Raw genomic sequence first — 24,037 nt, 5'->3', positions numbered from 1 at the left:
CACCTGAGTCAGCTTTGGCGCCGAGCTTCGGGAAGTAAAACAAAAACCCGCAAAACCCTCTGCGGGTCGTAGCCAGGACCTCCCTCCCAGCCTAATGACCGACGCTTCTCTGCTCTCTCTTCTTTGTTCCTCCCCCCACCCCTGGTGGCCCTTTCAAGCCCACGGCGTCTCCTGCCTCTTCGGCCGACATGGCCCCCATCAGCTCGGGGTCTTCGACCTGGACATCCTCCGGCATCCCCTTCTCATTCGTTTCCATGGCGACCGGGATGGGCCCGTCCTCCAGCGGCAGCCAGGCGACGGTGGCCTCGGTGGTGACCAGCACGCTCCTGGCCGGCCTGGGCTTCGGCGGCGGCGGCATCTCCTCCTTCCCCAGCACCGTGTGGCCCACGCGCCTCCCCACGGCCGCGGCGGCCAGCAAGCAGGCGGGCAGGCCGGTCCTGGCCACCACCGAGGCCGTGGCTTCTCCGGCCCCGGACGGCGACGCCGCACCGAGCAGGGACGGCGAGGGCACCGAGGAAGGGGCAAAGGATGAGAAGAGTGAGAGTGAGGACGGGGAGCGGGAGCACGAGGAGGAGGGGGAGAAGGACTCCGAGAAGAAGGAGAAGAGCGGGGAGACCCACGCCGCCCAGGGCCCGAGCCAGGCCGAGCCCACCCCCGTGCCCTCGTCTTCCGGTAGAACTGCCCAGGACGGGGGGCATCAGACTATACCGGGGCCCCAGCGCGACCACACTGCCGTCCCCACGGACCAGCCCGATGACACGAGGGGTGCCCGCCTGGGCTCCGAGTCGGTCACCTCCACCCAAGTGCCCCCCACAGTCACAGAGGAGCCCTACGAAGGGAGTGATCACAAGAGTCCCGCACTGCCATCTAGAAAGCCCATGTCCCGAGGGGACCGCTTTTCCGAGGACAGCAAGTTCATCACTGTCAACCCAGGTAGGTGGCATCCTCATCCGGCTCCGTGCTCTGTGAGGAGCCTTGCCCTTTAAAAATAATTGGGTTAGGTGTGCCGATCCAGAACGTGCCAGTGCTCCCGGAATGCCTGTGCCAGGGACAGAAGACGTGTGTGTGTGTGTGTGTGTGTGTGTGTGTGTGTGTCTGTGTGTCTGTGTGTCTGTGTGTCTGTGTGTGTCTGTGTTTTATTCCAGTAAGAGTAACCTGCTTCTTTACTGTTGTTGGAATAAGTCTTGCCTTGATCTTTGTTCCTGGTTAAATCCACTTTCCTCAAAGTAACTCTAAGGATTTCAACTGCGCAATGAAGTACATGACTGAAGATGGCATCAATACTAAATTTATCCATTAAGATGTAATTCCTTACTCACTTATTCAACCTGTGATGACGGACTGCCTGCTTGGTGCCAGACACCGGGCAGGGTGCTGACCCAGGTGAGCCTGGCCCCGCCCCCTGAAGTTCATGGTGCAGAGGAGACGGAGGTGCTGGCAGGTACTGGGGTGCACGCCAGGAAGCGGGAGGCGGCATGGCAGAGAGCAAGCAAGGAAGGCGGCTGGAGGCAGAAAACGAGCTCACGGAGGGTGGAGGCTGTGAAACGGGAACAGAGGGAAGAGGGTGCTGTGGGAGAGGATAGTGAGCAGGGACGTGGAGAGTGGCGTTCACATGGAGCCTAACGGATGAGCGGCTCACGTCGGGAGAGCTGGTATAGCCCGCGGTCCCACCCAAGAAACAGGGCTCTCCACCCAGAGCCCCAGGCTACAGGGGTGAGGCCAGGGTGTGGCTGGTCAGGCCTCCTCGGTGAGGGTGTGATCTGTCACTCTGACCGGTGGCAGTTTTGCTTTGTCATATGTTCAGATGTTAATGAACTCCCCCCACACACACACACACACCCCTCATGGTGTCTCCGAGGAAGCCTTGAGCATCAGGGGTTGTTACTGTTGTGAGGTGTTTTCTTAATAAGAAGTCCTTCCTTTTGCCAGACTACAAGATGTTTAACAACAATTTTTTGCATCTAAGCTGTTTGGGAGTTATAAGAGTGCAAAAAAAAAAAAAAAGCAACTGGTAAATATTTATTTGCTTTTGCACTTGTAAACATTAAAATTCATCTAAAGCTGAGATCTCGTATGTTAAGATACAACTTAGAATAAATTTTCATGTTTTGAATTGTGTGCTCCCGAAAGCCGGGCTGGCCTCCTTTCTGGAAGTGCGGGCTCCTGTGGGTGCGCACAGTGGGTCCTGGTTTAGGGGAAGGTGCCGAGCAGCTTCCGCAGAACTAAGCGCAGGGAAGACCTGTCCACCTGTGAGGCTGTTGGAAGCCATTCCTACACGAACCGTGACATTCCCTCTAGGAATCGCTGTGAAAAAGTCGAATTTCTTAGAGTGGAAGATATTAAGGAAATATTTATGGAGTACCCAGTGTGTACCAGGCACTGAACTAGGCGTTAGGAATAGAACACAGATCAAAATGGGCCCCTGCTCTTCTGGGGTTTAGGCTCTAGCGGGGGCGCTGGAATATTCCAGGAAACAAATGCTTAACTCCACAGAGTGGTCAGTGCCAGAGTGGGCACAGCGACCGTGGAGCCTGGAGTGGTGAAGGAGTGACGTTTGAGCAGAGACCCAAGTATGAGAAGGAGCTGGCCATGCAGAGATCCATGTAGGAACCTTCCAGAGACCCAAAGGAGGTGCTACTTGGAGCAGTCGGGGAGCCGTGGCCAGTCTGGCTACCAGTCAGGAGGGGGATGTGGGATGGCTCAAGCGGGAAGGGGCTCATCAGCCAGGCTGAGGACTGGGCACTGACAGACGGAAAACCAGTGGTGGATTTCAGTAGAAGACAGTCAGCCATGAGCTCTTGGGGGAGATGGCTCAGTCTCGGGGTGGAGATTATGGGGTGGGAGAGGGGGACGCAAGAGTGGACACAGGAATCCCAGTTCGGAGGTGATGGTGATGGTGCTGGTGCTGGTGGCTGGCCAGCGTGGTTCTCCTAAGACAAGTGGTGGCCCTGGAACTGATGCTCGAGCTTGAGCGGTTCAGGCTCTGCCCCGAGGGCTCGCAGAGCAGTGGCCTCGGAGGCTCCTCTACGCACTGCTCTCCCACCTCCTGAGACAGGTGACGGCTGAGGGCTGCGGTGGCAGCATTCACATTGTGAGAGGCTGCGGTGGGAGTGTTCACATTGTGAGAGGCTGTGGTGGGAGTGTTCACATTGTGAGAGGCTGCGGTGGGAGTGTTCACACTGTGAGAGGCTGCAGTGGGAGTGTTCACACTATGAGAGGCTGCAGTGGGAGTGTTCACACTATGAGAGGCTGCGGTGGGAGTGTTCACACTGTGAGAGGCCGCGGTGGGAGTGTTCACACTGTGAGAGGCTGTGGTGGGAGTGTTCACACTGTGAGAGGCTGCGGTGGCAGTGTTCACACTGAGAGGCTGCGGTGGGAGTGTTCACACTGAGAGGCTGCGGTGGGAGTGTTCACACTGTGAGAGGCCGCGGTGGCAGTGTTCACACTGTGAGAGGCTGCGGTGGGAGTGTTCACACTGTGAGAGGCCGCAGTGGCAGTGTTCACATTGTGAGAGGCGGCGGTGGGAGTGTTCACACTGTGAGAGGCTGCGGTGGGAGTGTTCACACTGTGAGAGGCTGCAGTGGGAGTGTTCACACTGTGAGAGGCTGCGGTGGGAGTGTTCACACTGAGAGGCTGCGGTGGCAGTGTTCGCACTGTGAGAGGCTGCGGTGGGAGTGTTCACACTGTGAGAGGCCGCGGTGGCAGTGTTCACACTGTGAGAGGCCGCGGTGGGAGTGTTCACACTGTGAGAGGCCGCGGTGGGAGTGTTCACACTGTGAGAGGCCGCGGTGGGAGTGTTCGCACTGTGAGAGGCCGCGGTGGCAGTGTTCGCACTGTGAGAGGCCGCGGTGGGAGTGTTCACACTGTGAGAGGCCGCGGTGGGAGTGTTCACACTGTGAGAGGCTGCGGTGGGAGTGTTCACACTGTGAGAGGCTGCGGTGGGAGTGTTCACACTGAGAGGCTGCGGTGGGAGTGTTCACACTGTGAGAGGCTGCAGTGGGAGTGTTCACACTGTGAGAGGCTGCGGTGGGGCGGCCCTGGGGCGCGTCCCAGGTGAGGGAATGAGTCATGGCAGCTGGACTCCAATCCCAGCTCCCGGAGAGAGTGGTGAAGGAACAGATGTCAGCCTGGGGGCGTCCCGGCTCCAGGTGTGGGCGTGTGGGTCCCCAGCTTCAACCGTCAGGAGTCGCAGAGTCTGCGATCTTGGCAGATTTGCTTTTGGAGTCAGATCACCCAGAAGGCTCTGTGCCTTGTCCACTCAGGGTCCTTGGGCCCGTCTTTGCTCAGGGTCCTTCTGTCCTAACAGCCGTTAGTGCAGCAGGAAGTGTCGATAAACCGAGTCACCTGTCTGTGACGAGGAGGGAGGAGCCCAGTCGAGATGGGGGCTATGAGGAGGCCCCAGCTGGCCTGCGTTTCACGGGCATCCTGGACCTTGAGGAGCAGGAGAAGACTGGTCCCCAACGAACTGGCATTGAAAATGACACCCCAGAACTCTGCTCCGTCCCCAACACTGCAAATCAGAGCGCCTCCCTCGGCACCTCTGTTTCAGTGGGAAGGTTCGCTGCTTCCCGAGAGGAAAGCGATCCTGCTTTAGAATTCCAGGCCATTCAAGTTTGAGAGTGGGGGTGGTGACTGTGCAAGCCAGAGGCCAGCCAGCGTGTTCCGCAAAGGGCCAGGCAGTAACATTGTCAGGTCTGTGGGCCATCGGTCTGTGTTGCACCTACTCCACGCCACCGTGGGGCCCAGAAGTAACCAATCAACACTGAGCAGATGCGGTCAGCTCCACCCAAACTCTTTACAAAAACAGACAGTGGGCCAGGTTTGATCTGCGAGCCGTCCGTTGCTGACCGACCCCTCGTTTATGCAGCAATGTCTGTGCCTGTTTGTCAGGAAAGGGTGTAAGTTGAGGGTAAAACGCACAAATCCCCCTCAGTTTGCTTCCCTCCATCCCTCGCTTTCCCCTGTCTGCCTCCTCCAGCTTGGTATTTATTTTTGAATTGAATTCACTGTCGTTTTTATCTTAGTTGTGACTTACTTCAAAGACCTTTGCATGTACATTTTTAAAAATGTATTCCACATTTATTTTTTTCTTCACATTAAGTAAAAACAACTATTGCGATCAATATTTACTATGTGAAGAAAAGTGTTAGCATTTAAAGTTACAAACTATGTTTTTACCAGCATTTCCAAGAGACTTGTTTAAATTCACTTGATGTTTGATAACATCTTTCCAAGGCCTATGAGTGGTAGCTTTATATATTAATTCACAAGGAAAGAGAGGAGGAGGAATTTCTCTGTTGATGAAATGGCACAAATGTAGGCACCTACAGAAATCAGACAAGTGATATCCATGAGAGAAGAGGACCAGGTGCTAGACATTAGGGAGTGGTGAGGACTACGGCAAACTAGACAGCACATGTCCTTTCTAAAGAGGCCACCTCAGTTCCAACTGGTTGCAGTCAGTGAGAATGCCTAGCGAGCCAGAAATCCAGGTCTTTGTGCAGCATCTCCCAATTTTTCAGTGAATTCATATTTTTTAAACAATTCCATTTTTGTCTTATTTTTCCCCCCTTCATATGTGCCAACAGGTAGGAACCGTGGTGCTTGGCCTCTGCAGTAGCGTTGATCGCCATAGTTGCACCTGCCCTAGAAGCTGATCAGGCGGATTGGAGGCCTGCATGCAGGCCCGCTGCCCCTCACCACGCGTTTTGTCAGCATCTATTTAGTGCGAAGCCCTCAGTGGGATGTGTGCTGCATGGAAATGCAATACGGTCCCTCTGTCCGCAGCCACAGCCTGAATGTGGTAGAGACACCCCCAGAATTCACTAGATGTGGGAAAACGTTCTTGGGGCGGGTGCAGAACAGAATGCCCTGAGGAAGCATGTCAGGGTGGGCACCATCTACACACCCAGCACTTAGTGCCAGGGTTTCCTTTGTGGCCTCCACGAATCAAGGAAACCGTTTTTCCGGACTGAATCCTGCTCAGAACCCCAGTTTAAACACCCCTCCCCGAAAGCTCCTCCGGACCGGCCCTGAGCCAGTGCTGAAGGAGCGGCCGGTTCAGGGGTCAGCAAACAGTCTTCAGGCCACACCTGGCCCATGGGAGATGTTGTCTGGCTCAGGAGCTAAGACTGGACAGGGCTGGTCAGAGCCTGGGGCTGCTGTGCTGCTCTCAGCCCGAGTGGGGGGTGCTGAGCCCCAGCCACCCCTCCGCTCAGCTGGGCAAAGCCTGAGAACCTCTGGCACTCTCCAGCTCTGAGGAACCCAGCTGAGAACCTCTGATTATGGACACAATGACCCCCGAGTTAGCATTCATTCCGGGCTGTGCCAGTTACCCTGCAGCGCCCCCGCAAGGGCTGTGCTGGCGTTGCTGCCATTGGGCCAGCGGGGAAACTGAGGCCCCGAGGCTAAGGAAGGTGCCCTGGACGACACAGCCCATGGCAGACAGGGCTCAAACAGGCCCTGAGTCCCGGGTCAGGGGAGGCCCATGGGCGCTCCTTCCCCGTGCTTTAGGCTTATTCCCCGAGCGGAGAACACGGGATGATCGCAGATGAAATGTTCATTATTTAGTGAATAGTTGAGTGTGTGCTTTAAAAAAAGATAGCAGTTTTCCATTTATGGCAGAGTTCTCAACCATATATGATCCCCCCGCCCGCCCCCTCAGGACATGTGGCAACACCTGGTTACGTTTTGGGGGGTCCTGACGGGAGGGGCTGCTGCACCCGACAGTGCGCAGGGCAGTCCCCACAGCACAGACCTCCTGGTCCGGAATGCCCGCAGGGCCGAGGTTGAGAGCCTGATTCACAGGATTAGCAGAAAGTTTCCTTTTCCGAGAAGCTGATGTGAGGGAAACAAGAGTCGTTCATGCAAGAACAAAAAGAAGTCATGGTAAGGCCCGTGGAGATAGGGGAGGAACAGGATCCTCCGTTGGAGGACTGCAGGTGGGGAAAACAGCCTCCTTTACTTAAACCCCCGCAACCCCTGCGTGATCACCGCCTGAAGCCGTTGAGCCTGGCGGGTGCTGTTGGCCAGCTCCCTTTGTGGGAGATGCTTCCCGGAGTGAGAGGAGGAGCCCGCTTGGCGTGTTTTGGGGGCCACTCGGGGCCAGTGTGGCTCAGTTTCCTCCCAGAAAGTAGCTGGGTCCTTGGAAGTTCCCACCCTGCTGGGGGCTCGTCAACCGAGGGCAGATCGTATGTCTCACTGTGTGGGAACCCAGGCGCGTGCAGAGCGCGGGGCCTCGGAGCGCACAGTCAGGAGCGCACAGTCAGGAGCTCACAGTCAGGAGCGCACAGTCGGGAGCGCAGGGTGAAAGGGTGTTTGACTTGCGGCGTTAGGCACGCAGCTCGCAGCTGCTGTCAGACTGATGGCGGGGCACCTGTGTCTGAGGTGCCGGGTGACTCAGGACCAGCCTGGAATTTACCGAACGCCCTCGTGTTCCAACACCCTGTTGAAGCAGACATGACAGACTGCGGCTGATAGTCTGAGTGTGATGAGGTGGCTCCGGGGGATGTCAGGCGTGGGGTTCACGAGAACTCCAGGGAGGGTAGGGATGGAAATGGGGGGCCCTGCTCCCGCTCAGGTGATGGGAACCCGGAACCAGGGTGCCGTCGCAGGGGCGTGTGGACTGGTCACCGACAGTCACGTCTCTGCAACAGTGGTTTACAGAATGTCAGGGCCCGAGAGCAATAAAGACGAATGCCACGGCCCCTTAAAGAAGCAGCCGCCTTTTCACCTCACACCTGTTAGGGGGGCTACTATCAAAACGCAAAACAAGGCAAAACAGAAAATGACAAGGGCTGGAGAGGGTGTGGGGAAGTCGGAGCCCTTGTGCACTGTGGGTGGGAGTGTAGACTGGCCAGTCACTATGGAAAGCAGGATGGTGGTTCCTCAAAACTAGAACTACCCTGTGATCCAGCGTCAGGGTACCCGCCCCAAAGAACGGCAAGCGGGGTCTTGAAGAGACACTGGTGCTCATGCTCCTAGCGGCAATATGTACAGAAGCCAAGGGGAGAAGCCACCCAGATGCCCTGATGAGTGGGTAGACACAGTGTGGGACGTACACCCAATCATTAGATTCTAATGAATATTATTCAGCCTTAAAAAAGCACATGCTCCGTGTGGATGAGCCTTGAGGAACTCACGCTAAGTGACATGAGCCAGTCACAGAGACAAGTACCTGTGATTCCACTGACCCGGGTGCCCAGAGCAGTCAGTCACCGCGACAGGAAGTAGAGTGGGGGCTGCAGGGCGAGGGGGGTGCGGATAATGGGGACAGATTTTCAGTTTTGCAGATTAAAACAGGTTCTGGAGACTGGTTGCCCAACGGTGTGAATATACTCCACACTGCTAAGCTGGACTCTTAGAAAGGGCAAAAATGGGAACTTTGATGTGTTTTTTACCACAGTTGTAGAAAGCAGCCGCCTTAATTCACAGATGAGGGTGGTTTTCACTCAGAACCAATGCAGTCAAGTTGCCCGCGATCGAGCCAGGCTAGAGAGTCACGCATGGGCGGCTTGTCCCTCCCTGGGTCTTTCTGGAAAAGGGAAGGAATCCTGCGTCCTCCCCCCGGTCAGTGGGCCGTGGGCGCCAAGCCCCTTCCGTCCTGCCGACGGGTTGCTGTCCTGCCGCGGGAGCGCCCTCCCTGCAGCGCTCTCCGCCTTGATGTGCTGCTGGGATGAGAGCCAAGCCGGGAAAAGGCAAACAGATTAATTCGGCGGTGACATATGCCACTGAAAACTGGTTTTCTTTTCTTTTTTTTAAATTTTTTAAAAGGCAGAGTGGAGGCACTTGCCTGGGTTCTGAAATGGAACCTGGAGGAAGGAGAGCGGTCTGCCGAGGGGGTGGCTACTCCCTCGCCCCTGCAGGTGCTCTGGGAGGCTAGCCGCACCTTCCTCGGGGTCTCACTTGGAAGATGGTTCAGACAAAGGCCCCCCCCCCCCTCTCTCTCTCTGAGTCCCGGCCCCACTGTCCCACCAGCAGCCCTTCATCTGCGCCCACAGAGAGGTGCACCCCACAGAGAGGTCCGTGTGGAGGGGCTGTTTGGACCAAGAGCCCCTTTCAGTGGTAAGATGAGTAGCACGTGGGGTTTGCATTCTGCCCACCGTCTACCCTGTAGAGTAAGGAGGTGGGAGGAGATGTGACACGGGGTCCCTCAGGGACTCAAGGCCCTGCCCGGGTGGACTCTGAGGTCACTGGGCGCGTAGCCTATAGCGTCGGCCTCCTGCCCTATTTTCTGTGCGCAGGAGCTCAGGTCTTTGAGAGACTTGCCCGTCTGGCGCCCCCTGCTGGAGCCCCCCAAATTCTTCGCATCTGCGGCTGATGTCTCTGGCCTGGTGATGGCGAACCCTTTGAGCTCGGCGTGTCAGCATTTTGAAAAACCCTAACTTAACTCTGGTGCCGTGTCGCATATAGAAATTTTTTTTGATATTTGCAACCATAGTAAAACAGAGACATATATTTTTGATATTTATTTTATATATTTAAATGCCATTTAACAAAGAAAAATCAACCAAAAAAAATGAGTTCGCGTGTCACCTCTGACACGCGTGTCATGGGTTCGCCATCACTGCTCTGGCCCGTCCCCAGAGCTTTGCTGTGAGAGGGATACATGGAGGGAGAATGGACGCTTCCATTGCCCTGGGACTCATCCCTGTTCTCGATTCAGCCAGCAAAGCCCTGGCTGACGTGGCCTCTGACTCTGCAGCTGGTCCCCTCTCCTCGTTCTCATACTCCCACCCCTTTAATTCTCTGTTCAGACCCCGTCCTTCCTGCCCTCGGCCTGGCTCACGCCCAGGTCTCACCCTCACGTCAGGGAGCCCCCTCCAGAGCCCCTGGGCTAGAGCAGCTGTTCCCCCTTCCCTTTATTCTAATCGCTCGCTCCTGTGTCTGCCTCTCCCCCTTTAAATGATTTGTACTCCTCCCCCCACGCCGCCTGCGTCTTTCTGGTGCCTCCGCAGCCCTGAGCACATGCCCTGCACACAGTAGGGCTTGGCAGATACGGGCAGGCCTCATTTTGTGCTTCACTGCTCTTCGGGGTTACTGTGTTTTTTTACAAATTGAAGGCAAGACTCTCCACCGGCAGGAAGATTGCGACTCGCTTTATTGTGATACTCCCTTAGTTTGGGGGTCTGGACCCGAACCCGTAGTGGCTCCGAGGTGTGCCTGTAGCTGTCCAACAAAACGTGTGCAGCTGTGGGTGCGGAGGAGTGGCTGCCACTCTGGGAAGGCAGGTATGAACGCGGAGGGCTCTGCTGTGGTTTAATCGGGTGTGCCCACCTGCCCGGCCTCCTCCCCGTGAGCTGGGCAGAAATGGGGCGCTGCCTGCTTCACGAGGCGCTGCCTGCGCACAGGGCCCGGCAGGAGGCGGAGGGGACCCAGACCCGCGGCGCTCCAGGGAACCGGTGGAGGCTGCGACACACTCCCTTACTCGGGAGCCTGGCCTCTTTAAACGTGCTCCCAAGGCCGCTGTCCCTCTCTGCTCGGCCCACCTTCTCTTGCTCAGAAACGCAGCCCGATTAGCCCTCCCTCTAGACCAGTGGTTCTCAATCTTGGCTGCACATTAGAATCACCTGGGAATCGTTTTTAAAATCCTGATTTCTGGGCCTCATCCTCCGGAAATTCCGTTTCTTTGTTATGGGGTGGGGCCACAACATGAGGAACAAAGAAACAGAATTTCCGGAGGATGAGGCCCAGAAATCAGGATTTTAAAAAGATTCCCAGGTGATTCTAACGTGCAGCCAAGGTGGAGAACCCCTGCTCTAGTCCATCCTGAGAGGGACTCGCTGGCGGAGGCTGGCCTCCTTTCCCAGCGCAGGAGTCCTGGCGAGCACACGGCAGCCTGAGCCGGCTTTGGTTCTGTCCGGCGGCTTCTCCGCGGTCGCAGTTAACCTTGGCTTTCTCACCACCTGCCTCCCACCTACGCCCCTGCTCACCCGTGCTCTCCCCAGCCCCGCACCACACCTGTACTCCATTCGGGCCCCCTGGAGGCTTCCAGGCACCTGCCCACGTCACGCGAGAGAGCAGGCTTTCCCCCAACCCAGGCTCCCGGGCCTGAGACAGGCAGGTGCTGCCGGGTAAGAGCAGGCTCGGCTCCCCTGTGGACCCCTCGCCCTGGCTGCTGCTCCCAGGCAGGCTTGCTGGGCAGCGTGGGGCAGGGCGTCCTCCGCCGCTGCAGCTTAGAGCTTTCGGGCGGGTGGGGGAGGGTGATGCCATCAAAGGCAACGCTGGAGAGACAGGAACTCCAGGGCTCTGGGTGCTGAGGACTGAGGGCTGCCCAGGTAGGGGGGCAGGGGCTCCTGCTGGGCTGGGCTGGGTGCTGAGGTTCCAGGGCCGGAGCACCCTGGTCCTTGCTGCAGCCACAATCACCTCGGCTGGGACACTGGGGGCCCCTCCATGACTGTCTGTTAGGGAGCGGCAGCTCCCCAGCGCAGAATTGGGGTGCTCTTATTAGGGGAAGGTAATGGCTGCTGAGCTCCCAGAGAATATTCATAACTGTTGTCTTCAGAGCCGGTTCCTGTAGCAAACCCATCATGCCCTTTCTCCTGCCCTGCGCCAGCGAGCCCAGAGGCGCCGGCCTCTCCAGGGGTGCCGGTGCTGCCGCCTTCAGGCTCCACGTCTCCCCAGTGTCCAGGCCGCTCTGGCTCAGCGACGTCCTTGCAGTGAGGTGCGGTGCCTGTCTCCGCAGCTCTCCTTACAGCCACCTTGAACTCTGCCTGCAAACCCACCCCACTGGTGGTGCAGGTGCCGCCTGCAGGAAAGGCCGGCTTTGGGTTGGACTCGGTAGGACATGTGTGGGCTGCAGGTGCCCCTCCTGTCACCGGGCAGTCAGCGCGGGAGCCCAGGTCTGTGTGGCCACCCTGGCGCCCCTCCCTGCCGGCTCTGTCCTCTAACTGGCATGGTCTCTCTTTGCAGCAGAAAAGAACACCTCTGGGATGATAAGCCGCCCTTCCCCGGGGAGGATGGAGTGGATCATCCCCCTGATTGTGGTGTCAGCCTTGACCTTTGTGTGCCTCATCCTTCTCATCGCTGTGCTGGTTTACTGGAGGTGAGTGAGCCGGGCAGCACCTGTGTGTGTGTGGGGGGTGGGGGGGGGCGGGGGGCGGGGGGCGGCGGGAGTAGAGGCCTTGGCCCCTTCTCTCTGAAAGGAGAGGCAGCTGGAGAGCTGCTCCTGTCAACACCTGGGGGAGCTGTAGCAGGAGGAAGCCAGTGGGTAGAGCGGCTCTGAGGTCAGGGCACCTAGGAGGAGCTTCTGGGATCTAGTGCCCCAGAGGCTGTGCTTGGGAACCAGGGGGATCCGGGTCCGGATCCCAGCCCTGCTTCTTGCTGGTGCTGCCCCGTCTCCACGTGGAGCTCCTGTGTCTAACCCTGCCACAGGAGCTAATGAGCTCCATGGCTTTCCGGTTCCTCTGAGGCCGTGCCTCACTGTCACATCCGCATAAGACCTCTTCCCCTTGGTTTCCTGTAGCTCGTTGCTGAAAATGGAGCGATAGGAACACATTGAGCATGCTCTGTGGCACTTGGACATGTGAGATACAAATGGCTGATGGTAAGCCATCCTTGTACACCAGTGTCCTGGACCAGGTCTCACTGCTTCCCCCGGAAGCCTGCTGGCAGCTTCCACTTGGAAGTTGGGTGTTTCTCAGCTCCCCCCTCAGCCAGGTGTAGCTGCGGGAGGAGGCGGCCCACGTGGTCAGCCTGGCTGCTTTCACCTCTCAGACAAACCGGAGGCTCCTGCCCTTTATCTAAGAGCTTCCTCAGTGAGGGGCAGGTGTCGTATCCCTCCCTCCCTCCTTCCCTTCAGTCAGTGCCTTGGGAGCCCCCGCTGTGGGCCAGGCGCTCTTCTGGGCCCTGGTGATACACAATGAGCCAAACTAGACAGAAATCCCTGCTCTCAGGGGCTTACATTCCAGAGAGGGAGACAGGCAGTAAACAGCACTTCTGAATAAAGGAGGTAACACCCAAGGTGGTGTTGCACCATCTGCTTAGCACGTGTCTCGTATGACAAATATCCAATAAGAGACAGTGAGACCAAAGATAGTTATTGGGTAGGGACGAGTGTTCAGAGTAGATAAGGGAGGTGTAACTGGCGAGTGGTATTGGAGCAGAGACCTAAAGGAAGAAGGAAATGCGCTCCATTTGGGACAGGTTCCAAGCAGGGAAGCAGCATGTGCAAAGGCCCTGAGGCAGGAGCGTGCCTGGCATGTTCTAGGAAGAGCAAGGCATCTGCCACCCTCCCCGTACTCCCTGTGGTAGGAGAGGGTGTCAGGAAGAAACAGAGCAGAGGGGAGTCGGGTTGAGTGCAGCCTTGTGCGCCATTGTAAGCGCATTGCCTTTTGCTCTAAGATAAGTAGGGTTTGATACCTAAGGATGTTGCAATCTGGCTTCAAGATTCCTTGGTTGCTGTGTTGTGAAGAGACTGAGTTGGATCAAGGGCAGAAGTGGAGAGGCCAGCGAGGAGACTCCTACACTAGTCCAAAGAGGAAGTGATGACGGCTTAGATGAGGGTTGCAGTCCAGTAATGGGAACTGATTAAAGGTCAACAGAACCTCTCCCAAATAAGTTTGTTGACTTTTATTGGCTGATCATGATCCTTGGTCTGCTCTGTTGGGTAGAACAGGGGACAGGAAGGGGGTATCTCGGGCTTCGCAGGTGTCCAGCAGTAGCCACAGCACCGTTAATGCTACAGACCAGCCAGGTTAGGAGTGACACTGCGTTTCGGGGTGCGCCTGGGAACACTAGGTTCACCTCTGGGCCATCCCTTCTCCAGAACAAAGCGGTTTGCAGACCAGCATTTGGAGCCCGTTGGTGAACTGGAGGCTGCTGGTGTGGGTGTGACTGAGCACGTGGAGGTGGTGGAAGGTCTGCATGAGCAGCTCTGCTCTGCGCTGTGCCATCTGGTTTAGTCTCAGACTCCCACGCAGGACGGAGAGGCCACAGCTGCCACAGGCTGCGTGACCCTCACTTAGCAGCCTCATATGAAAATTCATGGCCCAAGCGATTCTAGCCAAAACTGGTTGTTTCTGATTGGCCCACCCTGGTCCTCTGCCCAGCCCAGAACAGATCTCCGTGGCCGAGCAGACGAAACCAGGCTGCCCCAGCGTGCATGCTGACTGCAGGCTGCTCGTGGGAAGCGACTGTGAAATGGACTAAAGAGAGGTTTTAGAGCCTTCCACTCAAGATGTGCTTTTCTCATTAGAAAATAACAACTCTGCACTTTGTTTACACACACACACACACACACACACACACACACACACACACACACAGTGTCTGAATCTGTTCGTATATTCAGAGCTTGGTTTCAAGGAACCAGAGCTTTAAACATCATCCCATGGACGCAGCCTCTGAGCTTTTCCCGAATTCCTCAGGCTGGTGCACAAGTGAGTATAAGGAGAACATTCTCAGAGGGTGGCAAGCAAAGCTGAACTGGCATTTGGACAGATGAGGGGCTCAGCATGAGAACAGCCTAGGGGGGCAGGGACCTGTTTCTGTCCTTTTTTTTCATTGATGTGAAGGAAGGGAGCGTTGGGGGCTCACACAGGAAATTGGGAAATGCGAAGAGCCGCGCGCTTCCCCTTGGCGGTGCAGCTTTGAAGGGACAGCGACAGCGCGTCTCTTCGCCGTTGGAGGCCCAGTGAGAGCGGGTGACTGATGAACAGACTTGACATAGCAGGGCACCGAGGCGGATCAAAGCCTCCCGGCCGTGTCCCTGGTGGGCAGGCCTGGCCCCCGGGGTTGAAACCAGCTCTACAACCAAGGACTGACCCTGCGCAGCTCTTGTTCTGGGTCCTGAGTGCGTTCGCTTAGAGGGGTCGACGCTGCCGTTTCACGGGTTCAGGAAAGAGTAGAAAATGAACCCCGATGTCGCCAAGTCTGGGCCTCCACGGCACGATGGTGTTAGCGCTTGCGAGTGTCCACCAGTTCTCGGTTAGCGCCAGGCACCGTGCCAAGCCCCTGGGTGGCACCATCTCATGTGGCTCTTCCCACAGACCTGTGTGGTAGGGACGGTGGCTGTCCCCACTGTGCAGTGTGCGGTGGGTGCTGGGAGAAGTGCTGTGTGCAGGGTGTCCGTTCTGCACGGAGGACACGCAGCTCGTTGACTTAGTACCCTGTCCCCGAGAAGAGCTTCGCGAGGGACAGCGGAGTCCACCTACAGTTGTGAGCGCTGCGAAGGCGTTTGTAACCGGTGGGCTTTTCTGTCCTCTCAAGGAACATGCTTTGAGTGTAGCTCTCTCTCTGGTCAGCAGTCTCACCCCGAAAAGGTTTTGCGTATCTGAGGGCCTACCAGCCAGGAATCTTTTATTGGATACTTGTCCTACGAGACACGTGCTCAGCAGATGGCATTCCTACCTGATCCGCATTCAGGTTCTAGGGATTCTGGTCTCCACTGGGCAGATCAGAAAACGGGGGCTTGGTGACGTGCCCACGTCAGAGGATTGCTCTTTGGTGGGTCCTGGATTCGAAGGCAGCCAGTTCAACAGCATAGCCACCGCCTTCCTCTTGACGTTGCTCTGCCTGGCTGAGGAGTGGGCTGCCCGAAGGCACTGACCTCCTCCCACAGCCTGTCTTTATAGTGCATGTGTTTGCGTGTCTTAAGCTCCTGTGGTCTGGAATTTCTGGAAGAAAGCATCAGAGGACCAACTATATGTTCGGGTGTTCTAGAAGCTGAGTAGATTTTGATGTTGAGTAATACCACCTGTTTGTTTTATCTTAGTCCCAGCTGTTCCGTGCTGGCTCCCCGGATGACAGATTGAGCGTCTCATTGACCATAATGCTAGCCTAGGAAAGAACTTTCCGGAAGGGTAGAGACTCAATAGGGCTGATCGAAGTACACAGACTCGGGAACAGAAAACTAGAAGCTCCTAAGTGGGGATTGTAACATCTGACCTAGGTTTGTTCAAGTGCGGAGCTAGGGGAAGCTCGGACCGAGAAGTTCACGTCCCCGCTCAGCGCATGACCGAGCCCCCTGTAAATTCCGTAGTAAGTTAGTCGATGCCAATTTAGCTTCAGAGGCGGATAGAAAAAGGTGCCTCCTTACTCCCATCTTTAGACTCAGAAGTGCTGCCATGTGTTGGTGTTGCCTCATTAAGGATGCTGTTCATGGAAACAAGTGGGTTCTGTGGACATTGCCATTTTTTCCTCCCCTGGATGTTCAGTGGGAGACAGTAGCCTAAGTATGAAGGGTGCAGACTGCGAATGTGTGCGGGGCTGTGTCATAGTGGAGGCTCCAGCAAACAGACGATGCGTGTGGAGTGTGGGCACGTGCTCACACCCCTCTCGCTCACGAAATGACCACCCGCGGCCCCGTGGAGCGCGGGCCCCGCCCGTATTCCCAGGGGGGCAGCAGTAACCCGGAGCTGCTGCGGCCGGGGCACGCTCTCCGCCATCTGCTCCGGCAGCCGGCACTTCCGTTCACTCGGTGGAGCCTGGGTTAGTGCGGACACTTGCTCCTCTTCCCCCAGCAAAGCCACAGAGGAGACAAGTGCAGCAGGAATGGGCTCTCCATGCAGGTGACTGTTCACAGTCGGCCGAGGGGAAACATCGCTAATCACAGCAACCCTCAGGGTAGAATTAATACCAAGCACAGGTCACACACACACAGAATAACACAGCCCCCCCCCCCACACACACACACACCCCACATTATTTTACAGCCAGGAGTGCGAGCCAGGGCAGCGGGACCGCGTCACCCTCTTCCCCACAGAGGAAGGTCCCAGCGGGGAAGTGACCTGCCCAGGGTCACACGGCTAGTGTGCTTTGGAGGTGATCGCACCTGGAGTTTTGTTGTGTTTGTTGAACTAAGACCCTTTCTGGCTGCCCCATGTGTTCCTTCTTTGCTCAGTCATTCAGAGACGTTTCTTAGCCATCAGTTTGTGGCAGGCATGGGGGGTTCAGTGAGGAGTCGGACTTCCGGTCTTCAGGAAGCTTGTAGCTCCTGGAGGAGACGAGCAGATGACAAAGGTAATCCCAAACGGGGGTGAAACTCTGGTGGCCTCCAGACCTGTTTTCTTTAGCTGGCATTGTCCTTAAAAATCTGGATTGATTTAAAAATGGGAGGATTTTACATCGAACCTCAGCTGTCCGCGTGTGATAGAGTGGGAGCGCTGCAGCATTGTTCTCCCATCCTGTGGCACTGGGGGCTGGCCGAGTGCCCCGTGGTGGCCCTTTTCCGGGCACCCCCTCAGTGGACAGTCTGCCTCCTCTGCCCCCCTTTCCCCCACACACATACACACAGACCCCTGCCCGGCCTCCCTCTGTGGGTAGTTAAGTTCTCGAGTCGCAGTGGTGGGTGGTGACAACAAAGACACTGCTCTGGGAGGCACGCTGGCCACCATGCGGTGGGGTGGGCAGAGACCCAGCCAGGAAAGGCTTGGGCGAGGGAAGGTTTGGCTGTGGTTCTCCCAGAACAGAGGAAAGGACAAATGCTCTGGGCAGAGGGCACTGTGCCGGAACTGACCAGGAGGCACACAGTCCTGGGGCGTTCAGGATGGTGAGAGAAAACGCCCTCAAACGGCCCTTCTCTGTGGGAGCTGAAGTCCGTCCTGGGCAGAACCAGTCCCCTCCAGGGTTCTGCCCGTGCGGGGTCAGTCCCGGCCGCTCCTGCGAGGGCGGGCGTAGGAAACGGAAGCCTAGAAAAGTCCGAGCTTTCAGTCACACTTTTTGTGGTTTTGTGTGCTCACCTGTATCTTTTCTGCAAACAGACTGTTCAGAACACAGGTGTTCCGGCACCATTTTTTCTGTTAGAGCCGGTGAGGGGCCTGACACTCCTCTTTATGGAACCCCTCTTACTGTGGCCATAATTCAGTAATTTATTGATCATTAGGAGTAATTTTTTTAAAAAATATATCTTTATTGATTTCAGAGAGAAGGGAGAGGGAAAGAGAGAGAGAAACATCAATGATGAGAGAGAATCATGGATCGGCTGCCTCCTGCATACCTCACGCTGGGAATCAAGCCCACAACCAGGGCATGTGCCCTTGACCGGAATCAAACACAGGACCCTTCAGTCCACAGACTGACGCTCTATCCACTTGAGCTAAACCAGCCAGGGCTAGGAGTAATTTTTGCAAACCAGCTCTCCCAAACCTGACCATGTGTGAAGCCCATGGCGAGAGCTCAGGTGCGTTTCATGATGGCAGAGCCTGGCTTGCCTGAGCTTTGAGTTCAGCATGACCACAGCTGCACTGCCTTCCTCTGAGATGCGGAGCCGCTTGGGGGCGGAGCCTGGAGGTGGGCACCTCTCCCTCCTTTCTCCCTCAGCCACCCTGGGTGATCCGGCCACGTGGCAGCTCATGCCGCCGATCCGGCAACTTTTTGCTCAATAACTGTCTCGCAAATGGCTACTTGGGGAGCGGTGGGGGGGGGGGGGGTAGTTGTTCAGATTTCAAGAGAACTGTCTGTTGTTATAGTAACCGGCCCCCTGCTGCCGCCTTGGCCCTGAGATACAGTCACAGCCCTTGGAGCCGCTAACATGTGGTCATTAGACAAAAGCAGGGAGAGAGTCGCTGCAAAGGTTTCCACTGAAACCTCCTCGTGATGTTTGAAAGACGGACTGATTCTGGGAAGGAGACGTGGATGGGCGTGTTTTGAAACCTAGCTCGCGTTCCCGGAGGGGCAAACCCGTGTGTGCCCGCCCGACGCACATCCCCAGCGCCTCCCCCGGGATTTCTCAGAAGGAAGCGTCCTCTCTCCCAGGACTGACGGCGTCTGTGGTCGGTTTGCTCAGGTAGCCTCCGCGATTGTTCGAGGTATTAGTTGTCGGTTTGCTGGCATTTGCCTCGCAGCGAAGTGCTGTCAGTTGCCGGTGGGAGTTTTGAGCCTGTGATTGTGTGTGAGGGAAACTGCAGAAATGCCGGCGCGGCTCCAAACTCCCGCAACAGCGAGTCTGGCAGGATTCGGAGGAGGCTAAGGGTTGCGAAGAAGTCTAAACATTTTGGGAAGCTGCAAATTTCAAGTTTTTATGAAAATTTGCAAAAACACTCCAACACACTCGTGATTTCTTCAGATTAGTGTTTGTAGCCGCACGGAGTAGGGTCCTGGTGTTTGGGGACAGCTGTCGTTCCAGAACGTGCTCAGTAGAGGGAGACAAGAAGTTCTGAATTACACACACACACACACACACACACACACACACCATTCATCAGAGTCCCAAGTTTTGATTTTCCCCAACTTTCGTTTCTTTGCCAAGCCCCTTTATCCAATATGGAGCCTAATAATTATCAAAATAGAGGAACGCTTGTATTAAGGGAGCATAAAACCCCAACACTTGAGAATCAGAGGAGCCTCATTCCGGAAGTAAAAAGCCACCAAGTCCATCAGAAGTTAGCAGTGTTCTCTGGAATTCACACCTGAACTCAGAGTTCTGCCTGGGACTCATCGGAGCTGCCCAAAAAGAGAACCTCCGGAAACCCCAGTTTGTCTTTGCTGGTCTCGTGTCGGAGTTTAGAAGTCATGTGACATCCGAGAGCCCAGGTGGTTAGGGGTTCAAATAAATGAAAGAAGTGCTTTCCGGTGTTCTTGCGACAAAGGGGCATCTCTCCAACGCTAGAGCCAGGTCTCAGGGGCTACGGTCAGTGCATCATCGGGACGAGGTAGCAGCTGCTTGCCCCCTCCCCTGAGTGCCGCGCCCAGGCCTTCCAGTTGTGAGTCAGTAAGACTGTCCCGCAGGGAGAGGGCTGCCTGGGGAAAAGCCATCAAATCCAGGGAAATCGGTGCCAGCAGGGAGGTCAGAGGATACCCACTGGATGCCTGCTACGCCCTGTTCATTCCCGGGGTGTTTTATGCCATCCCGTTTGCCGGGACAGCATGTCTAAGGTGGAAAGAAGCATACGAGTTAGAAAGGGCATTATTGGTTTGTGATGTTCTAACCTTCTGTTAACCCGGGGCGGGGGGGGGGGGGGGGGGGGGTGCAGGTTTCTAACATGTGAAGATGGCCTTTTAAGAGCAAAGCTCCCATTTCGTGTTTCTTACCTCAGCATAAAAAAACTAAAATAAAACCAGCCCCCTTTGTGTACGCTTTCTGTAGACAGGAGGCCTGAGGAGGGGGGTGCCAGTGTTAGAAGGCGGGAGGGCATTTGTTGGAACTCTTGGTGGTGAATTGAAAATGCTGTCTTCTACATCTGTTCTTTTTTTTTTTTTGTCCATTTAGAGGGTGTAACAAAGTACAGTCGAAGGGCTTTCCCAGACGCTCCCGTGAAGTGCCTTCTTCTGGGGAGAGAGGAGAGAAGGGGAGCAGGTGAGGGCGGTCAAGCTTCCGGGGCATCTCTGTGCTGGGACTGGCTTGCTGGACTTTTGTTTTGTTGCCATGGCGATTAAAGTCCTCTTGACAGCACATGCGCAAACTCACCTGTTTCTAACTCGCCCAGCCCCAAAGTAAGACTTGCAAACACCAGTGCAGCTCTGCGGGCAGCTGGTAGCAATTCAAGTGTGTGCTGCGCGGGCTTGCTTTGCTGTCTTGTGCTGTTTTATGGGGCGCTTTTTGTTTCTAAGATGGTACATACTGGGGGTGTTCTTTGTTTGTGTGTCTGTATGTCTATTGCATCCATTTCCTTTGCAAAATTTCAGATGTTTGCATGTTTGCAAGTTAAAAAATAACCCAGTGCATGTATTTAGCTGTACAAGTGACAAATATCTTTTAGAAACCTAAATGCATAGATAAGTTAGGGAAGAAGAGTAGGACAGAAAGAGTAAAGTGAGCAAATGGGGGCAGATCATGTGTTTTTCCATAAGGCTGAAATGTAAAAATGAAATAAAGGCTTAAGTAACTGGGAAAATGTGTGTCCTGGAAAATTCATAGAAAAACCTTTAGAAGCCGTGCTGATGCAATCTTAGTCACCACACATGAGCCTCTTGGAGGGGATTTCTGTAGGACTTACCACTTACTACTAATATGGCAATTAATACTCTTGTTATCTTAATTGGCAGTTTAATATTAATCAATATTGTGAGTAATCCCTTATTACTTTCAATGAGCCAATCGGTAGAATTTCTATTAGAATTTTTACATGGAATGATTTGTCTCCATGTAAAATCTGCAGGTAAATCAGATTATTGGTGAAATGTTCACTGTCCACCCGCTATAATCAGGTCTGCCCCTGAGATCTCAGGGGTATCGTACAGAACTATGGAAGGTGGACTCTGCTCTGTCGTCTTTGCGCTGCACGGGGACGTTCCGGCCTCGCGGGGGAGGCAGTAGCCTCTGACACTGTGACACCACTCTTCTTTCTATGACCTCTCTTTACTTACTGAAGTCTTCAGTGTCTAATCCATTTTCAAAGCTCCAAGGGCGAAAACAGAAATAGAAACCCCTCTGTATAGCTTTAGAGTCAGAGATCGAATCTTAACAGAGAGAACCTTGGACATCACGTCGATGCCTAACTTTCGTGCTTAGTCCGTTATGAATGTAATGAGTTTTTTCACTGTAACTCAACCCGATTTCTAAGTCCTCTCCGGGAATGATGCCATGGCCGGGGACTGTATTCCCTCCCGTGGACGTGCTGGCCCAGGAGCAGGGGTGGGCTTGCTGTCGCTGTGCTTGCGGTCCTGAGGGGCTGTCTTTTGTTACAGTGGCTCAGTCCCTCTGGCATCATGCCTCAGAGGCTTGGGGGAAGCACCTTTCTTGTAGGTCTAGCAATGGAGAACCCTCTCGGGAACCCACCAGAGTGTCTATAGAACCCACCGGCTGTGAGTCATGTCATTTCCTTCTGTAATGTAGTAGCTCAGAAGGACCGACTTTAGCTCCAGAGACATGGGATCTAACTGCAGCTCTTCCTGGCTCTGTGACCTTGAGCAACTTACCAAAGCCCTCCGGGCCTCAATTTCCTCATCTCGAAAATGGGTCTAATGATAGTTCCTTCTCTGAGTGAGGTCAGGAACGTAAAATGCTTCGTGTGTGGAACAGATGACCCCACTGAGAAGACGAGGAAGCTGAGGCTCTGAGAAGTCCTCGGCTGGGCCTGCCTGCTTAGGCGGTCCTGAGCCCTGACCCTTCGCACAGCACCGCGCTCTGTGACGCCCACTCCAGATCCTGCCCCCAGTCTCCGCTCTTCCTTATGCAGCTACCCGGCCGGGCTGTCTTCCTCCAGAGCCACAGCCCTCGTTCCTCCTGAGGGCTCTGTGCACTGAACACCACCCACCCACCCACCCACCCCTGCCGCCCCCACCATGCCCAGGAGCTTCCGTGGCCGCCTCCTGGCCCAGGTCCATCCTCCACTGCTCTGGGGAAAAGCCTTCAGACAGGGGCCGTTTCCTCCTCCACCAGGCGCTGCGGGAGCCTGGGGTGCGGGAGGCTGGGGTGCAGGAGGCTGGGGTGCAGGAGGCTGGGGTGCGGAAGGGAGGCACTCCTGTGTCCACTCTCCCTTCCTCTCCAGGCCTGTGTCTCCGTCCACACTGTGGCAGGGAACCAGGAGAAGAGCCTCAAAAGCCGGCTAAATGTTTAAACCTGCAAACACTTAAAATAGCTGTTGCCAAGTCCACGCACATGTCCCGAAGGGCGGTACCCACTGGCCCCTTTGTCGGTCGAACCTCCCACGCGGGAGGACGGGGCTGCAAGAAGTAGGAGCCGATAATCCCCAGGAGGCAGGAGAAAGCAGACCCAAGTATTTAATTTTTCAAAAAGTTGTTAAATTTTGAATAGTTAGTACTAGACACAGCTCAAAAAGGAAGACGCTTAAAATTATATCTATGTCCCTAGAGCTCCACCCGCCACCCACCGTTCTGCCCCGCCTCCTCGCAGACAGGTGACCGCTCCTACTAGTGGGCTGTCTGTTCTTCTAGCCATGTGTGTGCGCCCCAGTTGGGGCAGGGCAGAAGTTGGCTTCCAGCTGTGAGTGCTCTAAACAGCACATTCTTGTATTATTATTTATTAGTTATTGTATTACTTCCACAGAACAACTCTAAACCTACTGTGCCCGCCCTGTATGAACCCGTATCCCCTTCTCTACACGGCACAGCGCTCGCTCACTGCCACAGACCCCCTTTCACGTGCACGTGGAGTTCTCCCCTGGGCACGGGCAGTTTGGCATTCATTTCCACAGAAGCCTGCTGTTCCTCTGCACAGAGGTGTGGTGATGGACTTAACCCGTCCCCTGCGGCTGTCACTGTGGTTGTTGGCAGTCTTTCGTTATTGCAAACAGTACCCTGGTACTGTTTATAACTGTATGTGTCATTTTCAAACAGATAAGTCCAACTGTAGGATAAATGCAAGACACTGGCGGTGTCACAAGCCACACGCATTTTACTCTTTTTTTTCTTAATGGAAGCATTTTTAATATTTTTTTAAAATTTATTTCAGAGAGGAAGGGAGTGGTGGAGAGAGATAGAAACATCAGTGATGAGAGAGAATCATTGATTGGCTGCCTCCTGCACATCCCCTACAGGGGATTGACCCCCACAACCCGGGCAGGTGCCCTTGACCGGAATCGAACCTGGGACCCTTCAGCCTGCAGGCCAATACTCTATCCACTGAGTCACACCAGCTGGATGGATGGCTCCACACTGCCCCCCCCCCCCCCCGGGGGTGGGTTACCGAGGCGGCCTCTATCAGAGACACAGGAGCCTGCCTGTTCCGAGCAGCTTCCCCAGCGCTGGGCACTGTCAGGCTTTGGTGTTCTTGCTCACCTCGGTGGTGAAAAAAGTGGTGTCTCAGTGTAGCTTCAGTGCGTTTGCTCTCAGTGATGAGTGAGGTGGAGCAACTCTCATGTGTGGGTCATTTGTCTTCCTTTTGCTGTAAACCAGTGGTTCTCAACCTTGGCTGCACATTAGAATCACCTTGGAATCTTGTTAAAATCCTGATTTCTGGACCTCCTCATTAGTAACAAAGAAACAGAATTTCTGGAGGATGAGGCCCAGAAATCAGGATTTTTTTAAAATAAATTTTTTTATTGATTTTTTTTACAGAGAGGAAGGGAGAGGGATGGAGAGCCAGAAACATCGATGAGAGAGAAACATCGATCAGCTGCCTCCTGCATGCCCCCTACTGGGGATGTGCTTGCAACCAAGGTACATGCCCTTGACCGGAATCGAACCCGGGACCCTTCAG

At 55.2% G+C, this 24,037-nt stretch overlaps 1 protein-coding gene across 1 annotated transcript in view; it reads left to right on the top strand.

Moving 5' to 3' along the window:
- The window catches only part of PTPRG (protein tyrosine phosphatase receptor type G), a 266,165-nt gene that overhangs the window by 185,842 nt on the left and 56,286 nt on the right, over nucleotides 1-24,037 (top strand). Inside the window, exons 10-12 of the mRNA XM_081106576.1 lie at nucleotides 159-933; nucleotides 11,911-12,043; nucleotides 20,147-20,233. Of these exons, the coding sequence (XP_080962702.1) occupies nucleotides 159-933; nucleotides 11,911-12,043; nucleotides 20,147-20,233 (995 nt within the window). The remainder of the gene's footprint in view (nucleotides 1-158; nucleotides 934-11,910; nucleotides 12,044-20,146; nucleotides 20,234-24,037) is intronic.

Source organism: Myotis nattereri (assembly GCF_964212035.1).
Source record: "Myotis nattereri genome assembly, chromosome: 14".
Classification (NCBI taxonomy): Eukaryota; Metazoa; Chordata; class Mammalia; order Chiroptera; family Vespertilionidae; genus Myotis; species Myotis nattereri.
This window is presented reverse-complemented; position numbering and strand designations above follow the sequence as displayed.